The sequence below is a fragment of the Dicentrarchus labrax genome, unplaced genomic scaffold, assembly GCF_905237075.1.
Source record: "Dicentrarchus labrax unplaced genomic scaffold, dlabrax2021, whole genome shotgun sequence".
NCBI classification, from domain to species: Eukaryota; Metazoa; Chordata; class Actinopteri; family Moronidae; genus Dicentrarchus; species Dicentrarchus labrax.
The window spans coordinates 17,996,471-18,012,075 of NW_026136706.1; the positions used below are offsets into that span (position 1 = coordinate 17,996,471).

General features: G+C 38.9%; 1 protein-coding gene and 1 long non-coding RNA gene across 7 annotated transcripts in view; both read left to right on the plus strand.

Moving 5' to 3' along the window:
- Positions 1-15,605, plus strand: part of si:ch211-214p13.9 (cell surface glycoprotein CD200 receptor 1) — a 27,491-nt gene continuing 11,886 nt past the window's right edge. The window contains exons 1-7 of one of the 6 annotated variants that reach the window (XM_051403505.1): positions 1-28; positions 5,050-5,106; positions 5,883-6,188; positions 6,580-6,849; positions 7,075-7,171; positions 7,271-7,313; positions 7,393-8,054. In XM_051403505.1, the coding sequence (XP_051259465.1) occupies positions 16-28; positions 5,050-5,106; positions 5,883-6,188; positions 6,580-6,849; positions 7,075-7,171; positions 7,271-7,313; positions 7,393-7,482 (876 nt within the window). In that variant the 5' untranslated portion in view covers positions 1-15 and the 3' untranslated portion in view covers positions 7,483-8,054. The other 5 variants (XM_051403501.1, XM_051403499.1, XM_051403506.1 and 2 more) reach the window with 5 other exon arrangements.
- Positions 12,326-14,420, plus strand: LOC127365448 (uncharacterized). Its single transcript, XR_007885209.1, has 2 exons — positions 12,326-12,757; positions 12,835-14,420. It is a non-coding gene; the product is annotated as an uncharacterized LOC127365448 (long non-coding RNA).

The window sequence follows — 15,605 nt, forward strand, 5'->3', positions numbered from 1 at the left end:
GGACGTCTACCGACGATGTGCAACTGCGGTAAAATATGAGTTTGTTTTTATTTTTAATAAAACCCCAGTCAAAGGCGCAGGCCTATATACTGAACAACGCAAGCGGGGGAAGTCATACCAACTCCCAAATCGATATCGTTAAGATATCCATCCAATCGCTGAGCTTACAGTTCAGTCAACGGAAGGCAGAAGCTAAAATACAATAAATAGAAACTTGACAACACATTTCATCTGCTGCTTTGAAGCATTGTCAGTAACGTTATATATAACCAGTCCAAATCCGGCTTCTGTGTAAATGTAAAAATAACAACGACGAGGTGTTTTCTGCTACAGCTCTGATTTGTGCCACTGACTCATACCCTGACTCCATAGCAACCGTGGCTGAGGCGCATGGGTAGTAAGTTTATTTAAAAAAACAAACAAACAAAGAGGAGATTATTAAAAACCAGTGATCCTAACATATACATATTACAGCGTTATAGTATTTACGAGCCCGTGTTTGAGTGTTCAGGATAGAAGTGGTGAAAATACAACCCCCAGAGCTCCTTCTGCCCATGAATGGCCCCTCCCCCTTTCTCTGCCCGCCTTACTTTATTTTTTAGAGATGTTATACAGGCAGCTGACAAATTAAAGGACAACTCTCAATAAATGACTGGAGGAACATAACGAATGTAGATGCTTCCACACAGGTGCACTGCAGGGTACAACTAAGAAATGAACATGTGGCATGTATAAAACACATGATAGCAGCCCATCCGGGTACTCAAGCCCCCGCTCCCTTCTGATAAATGTAAATGCAAATTCTAAGGTCTTTGGCAATTAAATGCCATAAAATAAGAATCTCGTATTTGCTTTTTAGTTATTAGGAGCCACAATCTCATGGCCACCAAGGTAATATAGAAAAATAAAGACACAGGGGTTGATGTCCTTTTAGTGTGCCTCCATCAAAGTGGACGAACCTGACATATACAAGTACATTATTGAATCATATTTCTGACATTAGTCACTGTTTCTGTCGTTAAGACACTTTATTTTTCTGTTTTGGTTGTCTGTTCAATGTGACGTTACTGTAAGCTAACGTCAGTGTGGCAGTGCGTAACAGCCGTTACGTTTCATTGATCAACCTTTTCCTAAAAGAGATGGGGTTTTATCTCAGTCAGCACACATGTCATTTACTCACTAACATCATTAACTGACCTCTGATGAAGTGTTTGCCCCCTCAGTTTACTCTTTTATCCTCTCTGCAGATGGCCTAAAGCCACTCTTCTTTTACAATCTTTTGCTCTTTGGGGAAGTAAAGAAAGTCATAACCTGGGTTTTTTTATTGTCTGATGTGCAAAATTTGATGCAGAAACTTTTAGACATAGTACCACTTTGACAGTTCTTGTCACCCAAAATTCCGATTTTGTTAGGGGGATATTATAGTGGGGTTGCACTGCATTAACACATCTGAGAGTACAATGATTCTGAGAGCTAGTGCAGCATAATATGATAAAAACATTGTATTGCGATATGATTCATCTTTCCTTAGTGTGGGCGTAATCATTTTTGCATCACAAATGAAACTTAACACGAACAACAACAGTGGCCCCATTGATAGGGCACGAGGGGTCTACGACAATGATGTGAATCATGTGCTGCATATGCAGATATCAACGCAATTGAACACCTATGCAAGATTTTGCACCGATGTGTTAGACAGCGCTTTCCACCATCATCAAAACACCACATCCCTCCAGTTCCAAAGATTGGTAGAATCCATTTCAAGGCACATTGAGGCTGTGCTAGAGATACACCGTACTATAAAACTTTGTTTGTTTTTCCTTTAATTTATCACCCATCTTTATATTATTAGGTTATTAATGTGAGACTATAATCCCAAAGCAATACAAGAAAACAGAGGTGACATTTATTCATCACTTGGGAGATACTCCACATTTTATTTCGGCACCCAATATTAAATAATATATATTATATCAACTACATAGGCTACAAATTCTGAAATGTATGTTTTTTTGGTAAAACCTGGAGGCAGAATAGTTTGTTTCTTTACTTTTTATCTGAAACAAAATCATACTTTTACTGAAGTAACCAATGTGATGCTCCACTGCGTACAAATGCAGATCAAGAGCCATTGCCTACTATTCATTTGAAGAAGACATATTGATTGTTTCACTTCATACAGTTCACTTTTTTCTTTACCCTTCTGAGCATATTTTTGGGTAGCCAAATGGCTGATTTTGACATCAACAGGAAGTTGGTGTTATCAAAGGGAAACACACACACACACACACATACACACACACACACACACACACACACACAAAATGTGTTACAGAGACTATTTTTCTCCTTAAAGACCCTAATCAGCATTTTCTTTTTGTTTCTTTTTCACCTTTTTTTTCTTTCTTTTTTTTAAAACTTATTTTGGATTTGAGGAACACAGCTCAACAACATTACTTCACAGCTGGAATGTTTTGCAATTTGGAAAGGTTAGTTCCTTTGCGCCAAGTGTGCCAGCTCACAGTCAGCTGAACGTTATGCCACTGTAAATAAACACTGTCTAATATTAGACAGAATACTGCAAATATTCCTTCCTCACATTAGTGTCAGTGCTGTTTTTGAAATCCTAAAACACCAGCTGTAGATTTTATTAAGATATGTCAAGCTGTTCCAGTTCTAGTTGTATATTAGTGTTTAACTGGTTTCTGTGGCATAAGGGAAGACTACACTTCTTCACTCAAGAAAAAGGAAAAGCTGAGTTTTTCTTGTTCATCAGCCCTGTTTGTCTCCTATATGGGACAGTTAATATCAAGATGTGTCATTGCAAGATGTATTCATGAACCACAAACTCCGCATACAGCTTGCAGATCACAACCACATACATGAGATAACTACCACATGCAGCGTTGACAGTTAAACTCAAATCTGCAAACCGGGGCTCGAGTCAGTAATAACGCCTGCACATTAACACTTCATACCCAGTGCATGTAAGCAACTGTGCATTGTGCAACCTGGAAACGCCAACATGTGCTTACACCAGCATGAGATCACAATATGTGTGAAATTACACTTACTCAGCGTAAAAGATTTGATTCGGTACAGTAAGTATACACCTAGTAAAAAGTTTATGATCTAAAACCTACCTTAAAAAATGCAGTCTAATGCAACAACCTTGAAATAAATCCTACTTTCATGAAGGTCATGATGTTCGTGTTTTGATTTAACTGTTTTAGAGAGGTGTTGATTCAATTGTATGGTAAGTTTGGAGATTATATGCAGTTTGTGCTGCTGTTATATTTTATGGTGTCATAGTAAGAGGTGTTTCTGATATTTTGTCCACACCATCATTATATGAATGAGGAGTATGAGAAACACCTCTCAATATAATGCAGGACAGTTCAACAGCACCACAAACTACTGCCTTAAATTGTCCTGTCTGGCAGTCAAAGCCATATTGGATTTTACGAAACGTATAATACAGACACTGTGAATGTGTCTAATGTGTCTACTTTGTAATGTTGTCTAGTTTGGGAGTGTTCATACTGTCTTGAAAGAGGGTGATCATGTGACTAGCAAGAAAGGAAACTGGTGTTTTGGCTTATCAGACGTCATCCTGTGTGTTAGAAAAAGGCAGATGTTTGGGTGGAAAGCGGTTTGGAGAGGGGGAAGAGAAAGAAGAAGGGAGGGATTTGTTGGTCACATGTATTTTATATTTCTTTATCATGAGGGTGTCAAAGATTTTCAGTGTGTCTGGATGGGGTAGGAGGACCTGCTTCACTCAAACTGAGCTTATTGGACATAAATAGAGAAAGTGAAATTGCTAAACTAGGGTAAATGGCATGATAGCCCAGGCAAAACCACTCAGCTCAGTCAGATGTCACTGTAGGCAGTGTTCAGGACTTTAATTAAAGACTAGACTTGATGATCTTACTGGTGTGAGAGGCCTTGTGGTAGCTAATTTACAGAGGAACCGGAGATAACTGGAGATGAGGGACGCAATGTGGATTTATGCCGCCTTCATCCTCTTGTGGTCTGAAGCATGGAGCCAGATTACAGGTTTGAACATTTTACACACATTTTATTTACATGTGGTTTTAGTACTGAATTGTTTTGTCTTGGTAAGATACAGATTTTAGATTTTTTTTTTTTTTTTTTTTTAAAGGTGCACAAAACCTCCACAAAGATTAAGGAAGTTGTTGTGTTCATAGAGACTTTATACTATACAGTTGGTATTTTATTGGTCTTTTTTGAATTTATAGCTGTCAACATGCATTAAAATTCAAATATCACGGTGCCATAGTTTGTTACTCTAATCTTATGTAGTAGGATGAGTAAGACATTGTAAATGTAAGTGGTTAGCCGCTCTGAGATTGTCGCGGTGTGACTCACAGTGAAGTTAGTGGAACATGCATGGAGGTGGGGTAATGCAGAAGCTGACAATGGAAGAAAATGTTCCATAATAGATGTATGAAAAAGTTGGCCCATATTTTCTAAATGAACAAACCACACGGTGCCACTAGTTTCTGCAGTGGAAATCATGACATATCACTACGATGCAGCTTTTCTCCACTGTGGGGTCTCTGAAAGGTGGAAGTGACACACAACTGTTTGAGACTTGTGGTTTTGCCACCCCCCTTCATGTACTTACACTACCTGTCAGAAGTAAACAAGTCTCAGACCCCTGTGACACTAAATGTCAGCCAATGAACCATGGATGTTGATGTAATGAGCTTCTTCTACAGCGTGAGACCAAAATGGGGAGATTATAACAATAATAGTTTTATGTTTAAGCTTTAGTGATTTCCTTTCTCTAGATTCTTTTTTTCTGTTTGGAAAAAGTTCAGGAATCGGTCTGTGTTCTTTGATTTAGCCCTGCTGCAGCTGGTCATGTTAGACCAGTTTTAATCACAAGCCTTCACACCTTAACTAACTAAACTAAATAAGGAATAACAGATGAACCACCTTCATTGTTGCTCTGCTGATTGAACACTTCACTAACTTCTGTTTTACTAACTCTGTCCTTACATCCACGCCAATCTCTCTCAGGAACTAATCAAAGCACCTCTGCAAACTCCAACACTACTACCCCTTTCAAATATACCGGTAAATCTTCTCCTTTTTCTCCCTGGTTATTTTGCAAGAAAGAATAAAATGTTTAATAAGACTATTAATATTAGAATATTAGTAGTGAAGGCACAGGAAGCTGAACACGGCAACATACATTTCTATGCCTCCTTTTCTTAGTAATCCTTATTTCAGACATATTTAGTCAAAATGAATTAAGAGATATCTTTTCTACAGAAGAAATGTTTTATTGTTGTTATTTTAAATACATTTTGGAATGTAATTATAAAATATTAAGAGGCTATACCAAATGTGTGTATAATTTGCATAATTACGAAACTTTTGTTTATTCAAAAGATCTTAAAAATACATGTTTGGATTTTGGAAACTTTGCATCTTTGTAAAATTTTATTTTGAAAGATCATAGTTTAAAGGGTTTCAGTTTTTCCGATGGAATTTAATCATTATCATGTTAGACAGTTGATAATCAAATGTTGAATCCAAAATAATTCCTCTTATTACAATCCATATCCATATGGAGATATTTTATTGTCATTAGTAAACATAGACCAGCTATATGATTTAGTTTATAATGTGTTTTATCGTGCCATTTATAGTTTATTTTGTTTTATTTAATTTTTCACTTTTCCATGCAGAACTGAATACTTAATTGTTTTATTCTTTTGGTTTTGCATGTTTTTGTATTTTTAGGACCTAAAGTGTACCTTGTTTCATACCAGAATAAAATCAAAACATCAGCACAATAATTGCACCTTTATTTGCAAACATAATGCAACTTATTTTCTTTTTTTCAGTTGACAGACATACAACTTTCAAGATTGGGAGTGATGCTGATCTCACATGCAGTGATAAGACAGTAAATGAGACAATATATGTTATTTGGAAGATAGACTTGAAATACAAAGACTGTGAGATATCTTTTAGCAATGATGGCCAAAGTTTAGATTCCTGCAATGATGGCAAGTCCCTGCAAAGCACATCCAGTGATGAATCCTACCTGCACATCCCAAACTTCTCAGATGCCGACGTGGGGATCTACAAGTGTGATACAGCTTACAAGGGAGGAGGTGAAACTTACAAGATCGACGTGTCTATCACAGGTATGAATTCTCTCCTCACAAGGATAAATTAATTCAAAAACCATTGAACTTCTTAAGGCGTCAATTCACCAAATCACACTTAATAAAACAGAACATTCTGCTTACCTCTAGTGCCATCTTTTATACTGCATGTTTGTTTTACTTTCTTAGATTTTGAAATACCTGCTACTGATCATGTTTTCTTCCATTACACGAAGGAGGATAATGGGATTCATTTTCAGTTGCTCTGAACTTTTTAGACACAATGTTCCTTTTACTCTGGGTAATGCATCTTACTGTCTGCAATGTTATTATCCAAGTGAAACTGTGAAAAGGCAAGCAAATTAGAACTTTATCTGCATGGTTAGAGGTATTCAGTGAGTCTAATTTCTCCTGTTCTTCCCTGGCTCAGTTCCTCCCACTATATCAGCCTGGTTAGAGCGTAAGGACAACATGGTGGTGGCAGTGTGCAAAGCTGAAAGAGGAAAACCTGCAGCCAGCATCACCTGGAGTCATATGGAAAACTTGACAGCTGGGGAGCCAGTGATTGACTCAAAAGGATTTTTTACAGTCGAAAGTCGTCTGGAGTTCCTTGAGGGAATGAATCCAGAAAACCTGAGCTGTGTTATCAGGCACCCGTACTGGAGAGAGGAACAGATTTTTGTACCAAAACACAGAAAAGGTGAAGAATGGATAGCACAACAGAAAGGGTTTCATCTCTGGGCTTAGTGCAGAAGCTATAATTATTAAATATAAAGCTGTTTTATGTTTTTTGGGTAAACAATGACTAAATGGTATTTTATATTATAGTGATAATTATAATTTAGAATAGATTGAATAAAATAGATTTGATGTGTAGTATTGATGTCCAGCACATTATTAACAAACCTTTAATCTTCACTCACAGCAGGTTATGATCCTTGGCTGGCCCTCCTTATTGTGCCAATCATTGTGCTTCTGACAGGACTTTTATGTTATTTTGCACAAAAGAAACTAATGTTGAGGTAAGAATTTTAATTTGATAAAAAATGAATCACTAAAATGACTACTTGCATTCTTCTTTGTTGAGTCACTGAGCTGGGTTGTGTATCCACCTTTTCCAGGCGATGCCAGCAGTCCAACACCTCACCATCCAAATCACCACCGGTAGGTAAACTCTGCAGTTCTTTGTGTTTTACTGCACACTGTTATGTTTTGTTTCGTGACACCTCTCTGTTTCTTTCAGACAGAGGATGTGGAGGAAGTGGAGCCCTACGCCAGCTATGTTCAACGTGTAAACTCTATCTATAACTCATCTGCAGATTTGTTCACATAAAATCTTGCACATGCATCAGTGAGAAACTGAGGGCTGCGAAAGTGAGAAATGGTGAAATAGTAAAGAGAGAGAGCTGAAAGTCTTCCGAGAAGAGAGGGAAGCCTCTTAGTTTAATTCTGCCCAAAACTCTTCACTGATGGAACAGGGGACGTACCTAATGTCACGCACTGGCTCCTATGCACCCTACATGCAACCCACTGCTCTCTGTGTGTGGGTCTCATGGAGAACATTAATAATAACTACAAATGAACTGCTGAATTGTAAAGAATACCCTCTTCGGAAGGATGCTGCACACCAAGACCTCAGAACTAAATACTTTTTATGTTTCTGTGAAATACATGGGCGGCAATTATATAATGATAATGGTTATTATTATAGCATGTATTTATAGATACATTTTAAAGAGTTGCTCACATTTGAATGGCTTATTGCTGTAGTCAAGCCAGTTAGAGTGCCAAGTAGAGAACAAGTGAAATTCAGGTATGATATTGCCTCAAGATAATATGGACAATATTCTCATATCTTAATGTATAATTATGTAATTGTGTTTATTAAAAATACATTTGAACTCACTGATCTCTTTATAGCTCTACAAAACTAAAAAGAGCACTAAAATAGTGCATATGAACAAGTGATTATATAGAATTTTCCACTGACAATGAGTCAGGAGTATGTGTGTGTGTCAGTGTGTCCTTTGTAGGAGCAGAAAGGTACATCCAAATAAATGGTGAGTTTTGGAATTTGTTTCAGTACTCTCAGACTGAGTGTCCACCTATTTCTGAAGAAACCCACCATGAGGATAGGAAATAGAAACCTAAAAGACTGTTCTGCCATCTACTGGTGGAGATTAGAACAAATTAATCATAATCATGTGTTGTATAGTCATACATAGTAATACTAATAATACGCACTTAGGCTACATCTAGAACTGCTGAAAGGTTTGCAGTTTTTCAAGTCTTTCTCAAATCGATAGTCAGATGCCTACATGGATACTGAAACTAGTTTTGCTGGCTGTAATAATTCCTCCTGTTCATTCAGACCATTAAGAGACACCTTCTTAATGCATTTTCAGTGTAAGTGATTGGTAACAAAGTCTTTCTGTTTGAATTCTGCTCTTAAATCGTAGGCTGCAGCAACTATGAGTTATCTTATCCTTATATTAATTACAGAAATTAATTAGAAACAAAGGTATTTCTGTCCACAAAACATGTCACACTTGAATTTTGTTTTTCAGTTGTCTGTTTCTGGTATTGAACACATCAACATGACTTCTACTCTGAAATGTAGCAAAAACATTACTGAAGATTTGACCTGAAGACAAAAAGGGATGCCATGACTTATTTGAAACGATTGATTAATACAACAGTATAATGAACAAAAGTGTTACATTTTTAACCTTAATCCTACCAGCTGGGGTACCCATAGACCCTAGGTATACTTTCTGTTATGTATCATAGGTGCTTTATTCTGTCACTCCAATTTTTCATGACTTTGTCAGTTTGTCTCTAAGGACTTACAACATGTTGTTTTCTGGTTTAATTTGTGATTTTTAATACAAATATTCTGGGGTCCAGGAGGAACTCAGTCATAAACATCCAATTTCACCTATATGCAATTTTAATTGAATTTATATTTTTGTTGACATGTGCTGCCAAAGAACAATCACGATAAGAACAATGTTAAAGAATGAAATTAACAAAAACAAGGAGAATACAAATAGTCATAGATAGAAAATGAAATATATATACATTTATATATATTTACCCAATTTCCCCCTGGAGATTAATAAAGTCTATCTATCTATCTATCTATCTATCTATCTATCTATCTATCTATCTATCTATCTATCTATCTATCTATCTATCTATCTATCTATCTATCTATCTATATGTATTTGGGTTGTGTGTAGTGATTCTCAGGAGCACTAAGTTGCACAATGAGCACAAACTCTGAAAAGCAGATTAAGGTATTTGTTGTGGACACAATTATATAAACATTACATTCATTGACCGGATGAGTTGGCAATGGCACAAACTGCTACATTTTAAGTAGGGCTGTCAAAATAACGCGTTAATTTCGTTAAAAAATGTGTGAAAAATTTTGACCTGGAGTCGTTCTAGCCAGTCACCACCATTAGACTGTAAAATGAAAGAGGGAGACGAGAACGCACTGCCTGGATCATTGATTGGAACATTTACTTATAAAACGGCCTGATGGAAGTGTTGATCAAAATGAAGTCCTCTTCCATGTCTGCAGCAAGGAATTTGCATATCACTGGAGTTCGTCAACTCTAAAGTACCACATCAATGCAAAGCATCCAGGAGTTAATCCGGAGGTAGGCCTATGACCTAGCATGTCCCGTGATACCAACTCTAGCAGTCAACCTCATCTTCAAACCACACTGGAGCAAACACTGAAACGTAAACTTAGCAAATCTGTATGTGACCGACTGAGCAATTCCCTTGCTAAATGGATCGCAATGTCCTGCAGACCAGTTTCGGTGATAGAAGACAGGGGGTTAGCAGAGGTTTTGCATCACTGTTTGCCTTGCAGACAGTGGGTTTAGTGACACATTGGCAAAGTGTCGTAAGATAGTGGGACATTTTAAACATAGGCCTGCCAATACAGAGGAGCTCCACCAGCAGCAAAATCAACTTGGGCAACTGACAGAAAGTCTGATTCAGGACGTTCCCACTAGATGGAACTTGTCACTAGCCATGATCTCTCGTCTCCTGAAGAACAAGGAGGCACTGAGCAGACAGAAGCACAAGCTGACTATGTTGACTACATCTGAGTGAGACAAACTTCAGAGGCTGGAAACCATCCTTGAACCATGCATGTAAAAGCTTACACATACACACACACACACACACACACACACACACACACACACACACACACACACACACACACACACACACACACACACACACACAAACAAAAGTCTTTTTTTATTTATTGTGAAGAAATTTACTGTACTTTATTTTGCAAATTGTTGAATTAGGCTAGGCTACTACTATGACACTGATATAATAAATGTACTGTGTGCATATCTTATCATCCACTGCAGATATGTGACTGAGATCCTTGGAGGTCAGACTTATGTTTCTTGCTCTGTGGTGTTGCCTGCTCTCTGCCACCTGTACCGCACAATGGAAGTTTTGGAGGAGGACCCAGCCTACATTGGAAAATTCAAGACTGCCTTTAAAAAGGACCTGTCTGAACGGCAAGCAAACCTCAACAATGGATGGCTCAATAAGCTTCAGCACTGGACCCACGCTTCAAGGACTTGAAGTATCTTCAAAAAGGAGACAGAGAAGAGGTGTGGACCAGCCTTCAGGTACTGCTGCAAAATAAACATAGTATGGCTACCCCAGAGCCTGCAGAGGAGCCACAGAAAAAGAGAAGCCTCCTAGTCTTTGCTTCAGACACAGACTCAGGCGATGACATGGTGGAACCAAGCAGGGCTTTGAACCACTACAAAGCAGAGCCCAGCATTAGCATAGAGGAATGCCTGCTGCAGTGGTGGACAACTCATGCAGGAGCCCATCAACAGCTGTCTGTCCTGGATCGCAAATATCTGGCTGCCCCTGCCAGTTCTGTCCCTTGTGAGAGACTTTTTTCACTTGCAGGTAACATAGTCCAAAAAAGAGGGCAGCCTTGAGCTCTGAGAATGTAGAGAAGCTAGTTTGTCTCAGTGACTGGCTGAAGGAGAAGTAGAAGTGAGGCAGATGTGTCTGACTACAACTTGAAAATGAGAAATTGTTGCTTTGTTGATTTTTTTTTTTGGTGTGAAATGAGGTAAAAGGGGCTCATTTTTTATTGAAGGTTTATGTTCATGTTAAACTTTTGGTCTCTGTTGCCTGAGTTTATTTATGGCACATACAGGAGAAACAGTGTTGACATTGAGGGGAGTGTTAATTTATTTTCATTGTGTCCCCTAGGTTATAATTGTGGCCTGAAATGCCTTGTATGTGAAAAAAAACTTCTTCCTGAAGCACTTTTGAATTTATTTCCTCAGCATATTAGGTTATATTGTAGATTGTTATGGCCATTATTTAAACAGTGAAAATAACAATAAAATAGTTTTTGAACTTTAATGTCACTAATGCTGATTATTCATTGATTCATTTGATTTGAAATATTTCAAATACTTTCACAGCAAAAATTATATACCTATGCGATTAATTTAGATTAATTAATCACAGAGTATGTAATTAATTAGATTACATTTTTTAATCGATTGACAGCCCTAATTTTAAGTTATACACGTTATTAGTAAAGACAAGTTAAGGCAGCCTAGTGTGGGGTTACGTTTCAACAACCAAAACTTTGGTTCAAGTTGGAGAAAAGCTTTGGCTCTGTTTCAACAGAATATACATAGAGATTTTTTTTTTATCTGCAATAGAAAATGTTAGTGACAGCAGGTGTACTCACATTAGCCAACCTGAGTACAGCAACATTTTCTGTTTACAGGGTTACAGAACTGTTCTTTTCCTTTCATGGTGGAAAAAGCACATACACCCCTTGACACTGAAAGTCACACTGAATGCACCAAATCTGAAGACATATTTTTCTACAAGCAAAAATGTAAGCCATCCAAATAATAAAACAATATTTTACACATAGTGACATTAAGATCCTCAGTCAATCAGCTAAAAGTATGGTGTACATTAGAAGCTACTGGATTTGCTGCTTTGGAGACATTGCTATTCTTGATTATGTCCCAAACTGTTGTTGCGATATTCTGTGATTTATACTCACAGAATACTATACTAATTTACCTGTATGATTATTAACTAGAATAGAAATATGTTTACTTGTGCTTACATTGATTATGCTTATGTAGCAGCATAGACATAGGGCTGTCATGCGGCAGTTAATTGCACCTGCTGACCATTGGGGCGGCAGTATATAAGTACGGCCCTCCTTCTCGCACGCTCACTAACGCATCATTTCCGGGTCAGGTGTTTGCCTGTGCAGGTAATGCTCCATGCCGCTGCTGCGGCTACTGCTCTGTTTCATCTTTTACTGTGTCCTGTTGCTTAAAGCCTGCGTGTTTTCACTGCAGAGCAGCGACCGAGTGCCCCGTGCTTTGTGCTCCATGCTCCGTTTAGACCTTGGTTCTCTCTGGCGGTGGTAAGTGTCCTCTCTCTCTGTGTTACACCGAATGCTATCCTGTAGCTAACGCTAGTGTGGTCACAGGTAGATGTCCGCTGCCGTGTGGGTCTCTCTCTCCCTCCCTCTCCCTGTGCAGGTTTGACTTTGAAAACAGGTATGCTACCTTAAATCTAACTCTCAAAAGCTTTGATTAATGTAGTTTAGCTATGCTAATGGTATGTTTATTGACAGGGAATGCTCGTCAGCTGGCCGAAATCTACAGGTGGCGATTCACGTGCCTTCACCACCAGCTGATTGGGACCGCTGCTGTTTTGTCTCTGCTTTGTCTCTGCCTTGTCGCTGCTTTGTCGGTGTTTTGTCTATGCTTTGTCTACACTGATTTATTTACATTGCTTTGTCCGCACCGCTTTGCCTCTGCCGTTAAACACACGGTTGCTGTGTTTATACCGCTTTGTCGACTATATGTCTGCTGTTGTGCCCCTACTGCTAGCTGCATAGCTGTGTCTCTGCTGCTGTATGTGACATTGTCCCCTGCTTTGCCTCTGCAGTCACTTATTCCTTGCTGCCGTGTTCTGCGGCTCTGGCTGCTTGGTGGCTTCTGGCTACAGCCGGCTTGCATGGTGAACTGCAGACACCATACTTTTAATCTGTTTATCTCTTTTTATTTTAGCTGAACGATGGTGAGGAGTTAATCCCTTATTTTTGTATTACTTGTTTTGTTTATTGTTTTGATTAACTAGCTTGGTAAGCTTAATTGGTTAACTATTTCCTGCTTTATGTTGTATATTTTTATTATATTTATATTTTGTGTTAAATACTTCCATTGTAACTTTTGTTTTCCCTTCTCAGTGGCTGCAGGCTGGTGGTGGTGTTGGTGACGTGGGTGGTGGTGTCCCTCCTTCTTGTGTGCTGTGCTTCCTTGGATTTGGTGATACCACAGTGTGTGACTGCCACGTGTGTCTGGGTGAACCCTTTTTCTTTAATTTAATTTTGTTGAGTCCCCTTCCCCTTCACCTGCTCTTTCCCCACCAGTAGGCCTCAGCCCCTGATTAGGCTCCCTTTTTCATTTATTGGGATGAATGCTATTTTTTATAATGATATATATATTTATTAAATAAAGTATTTTTGTAAACTGGGAACCACGTGTCTTGCCTGTCGAGTGGAACGAACCTGTGTTTTTGGTCAGTGTAAAATAATTCCTTGGGTGCAATTCCCAAGGTGGCGTTGTCGTGCAACCTAAGATTCCCATTGAGAGAACATTCATTTTTGTTCGCAACCCCCGCCACACTTACATTGATAAAGGGCTGTTAAGGGAATACTAATAACAGAAATAAAGTAATGAATATTAGATGTTTGTATGATGTGTTATAGAATTGTAACTTACTAATGAATATGAATAGCAGGCACAGTATAAGGGAGAAGAGTGTGGGTAGTTGCAGATATAACATGACATTCTTTGGGAGAGATAGCGGTAAACACGGCCTCCGAGGTCAGTGTCATGAGCTCGTAAAAACAATGATAGAACACAGGACGGACTCCTTCCAGTCGTGAAAAACAACTCAGGTTTTGGCTACCCCATCAACACCATCCTTGGAGACAAGATACCAAGAGGACAAGGGGTGGAGATTATACCATCTTGTGCTATGTGTGTTATCTGCAAAAATATAAGAACTGATGTTAGGAACAAGAGGTTGCTCAGACTTTGTGAACTGGCAGACCTTGTGCATGTCAGGTTAACCGTAGTTGAACCCAGAGCTATGTAAACTTTGCACATTCTACTGGTGTTAAGAATAAAGCTGATTATTGAGTAAACTAAATCTTCTCCTATCGCTTCATTAAAAGAACACGCGAGGAATGAGTTTTTGAAATAAAGAGATTCCTCAACAATTTGGTGACCCCGACGTGATGAAGACGGAGAAGTGAGACAACCAAGTTTTTCTTCACGACGGACGAGAGGATTGAGTGACAGCAAAACTTCGCGGATCCGCATAAAATAAAGGTAAGCAGAAGCCTGTTATAACAAAATTCTGCGATTGGGCATTGTCAAAACTCTATTGAAGTCACTTGTGATACTCGTCCTAGGCATAATGTAAACCAGTATTGTGTGCAACATAGGGCACGCTCCCTTAAGGAGGTCGCCAATAGGGAACCTGCTGTGAAAGCGCACAAGCAGGTTAGCCCGAGGGTTGGAGTCCCGTGAGGGGTGAAAGGCCTCCACAAAGCACCAGCGGTTTAAAACCCGAACTGCCGCATTATATGGGTGGTGGGTAAAAAGGGGTCTAGAGGACGCCCCAGGTCGCTGGTTCCTGTAAGTACCAGAAGAGGGAACTCCGAGAGGGATAAAAAGGAAAACTCGGACTAGCCCAAGGGTTTCAATCCCCGTGAACGTTAGAGTCAGCACTAAAACAATTTGTACTAGCGAAAAATTAGCGCCGGCGGTACAAATAGCCTGAGTTCATACGATATATTGCTTGTGCAAACATTTGAGCATGACAGTTGAGCGTTTCTAAATGTGAAACTGTTAAAAAGGCTGAATCATTGGGATTGTGTGGGTGGGTCCAGGAGTTAAGACTTTTTCGTGAGATTCTCATGAATCTCGTCTAACGCCTGTTCTGTGGGGAAAACGGGTGGTTTGATACGGGAGAAGTGTGTCAAAAAGTGTGTACAAAGCCTGGGAGAGGACCCCTCGAGTGAGACCGGACTGAAAAGATTATTTCAGCCTAGAAGCTTGTCTCACTGGGCATTAGTTGTACAATACTGACCTCTGAGTCATTCACACCAACCCTGTATGTGTTTTAAAGTTTTTACAATCAGTGTGTTGTACCATGTTTTACAGGTTGTTTTTAAAAATGGAAAAGGAATTTAATAAAGATTGTGGGGAGAATGGGGAGACTTCAGTAAGCACAGTGGGTGAGCAGTGGGAAGTAGTCATGGGGCAAATGACTAGTGGATTTCCTTAAGATGAACAAGATAAAATGATGAAAGTACATGATGATACATGG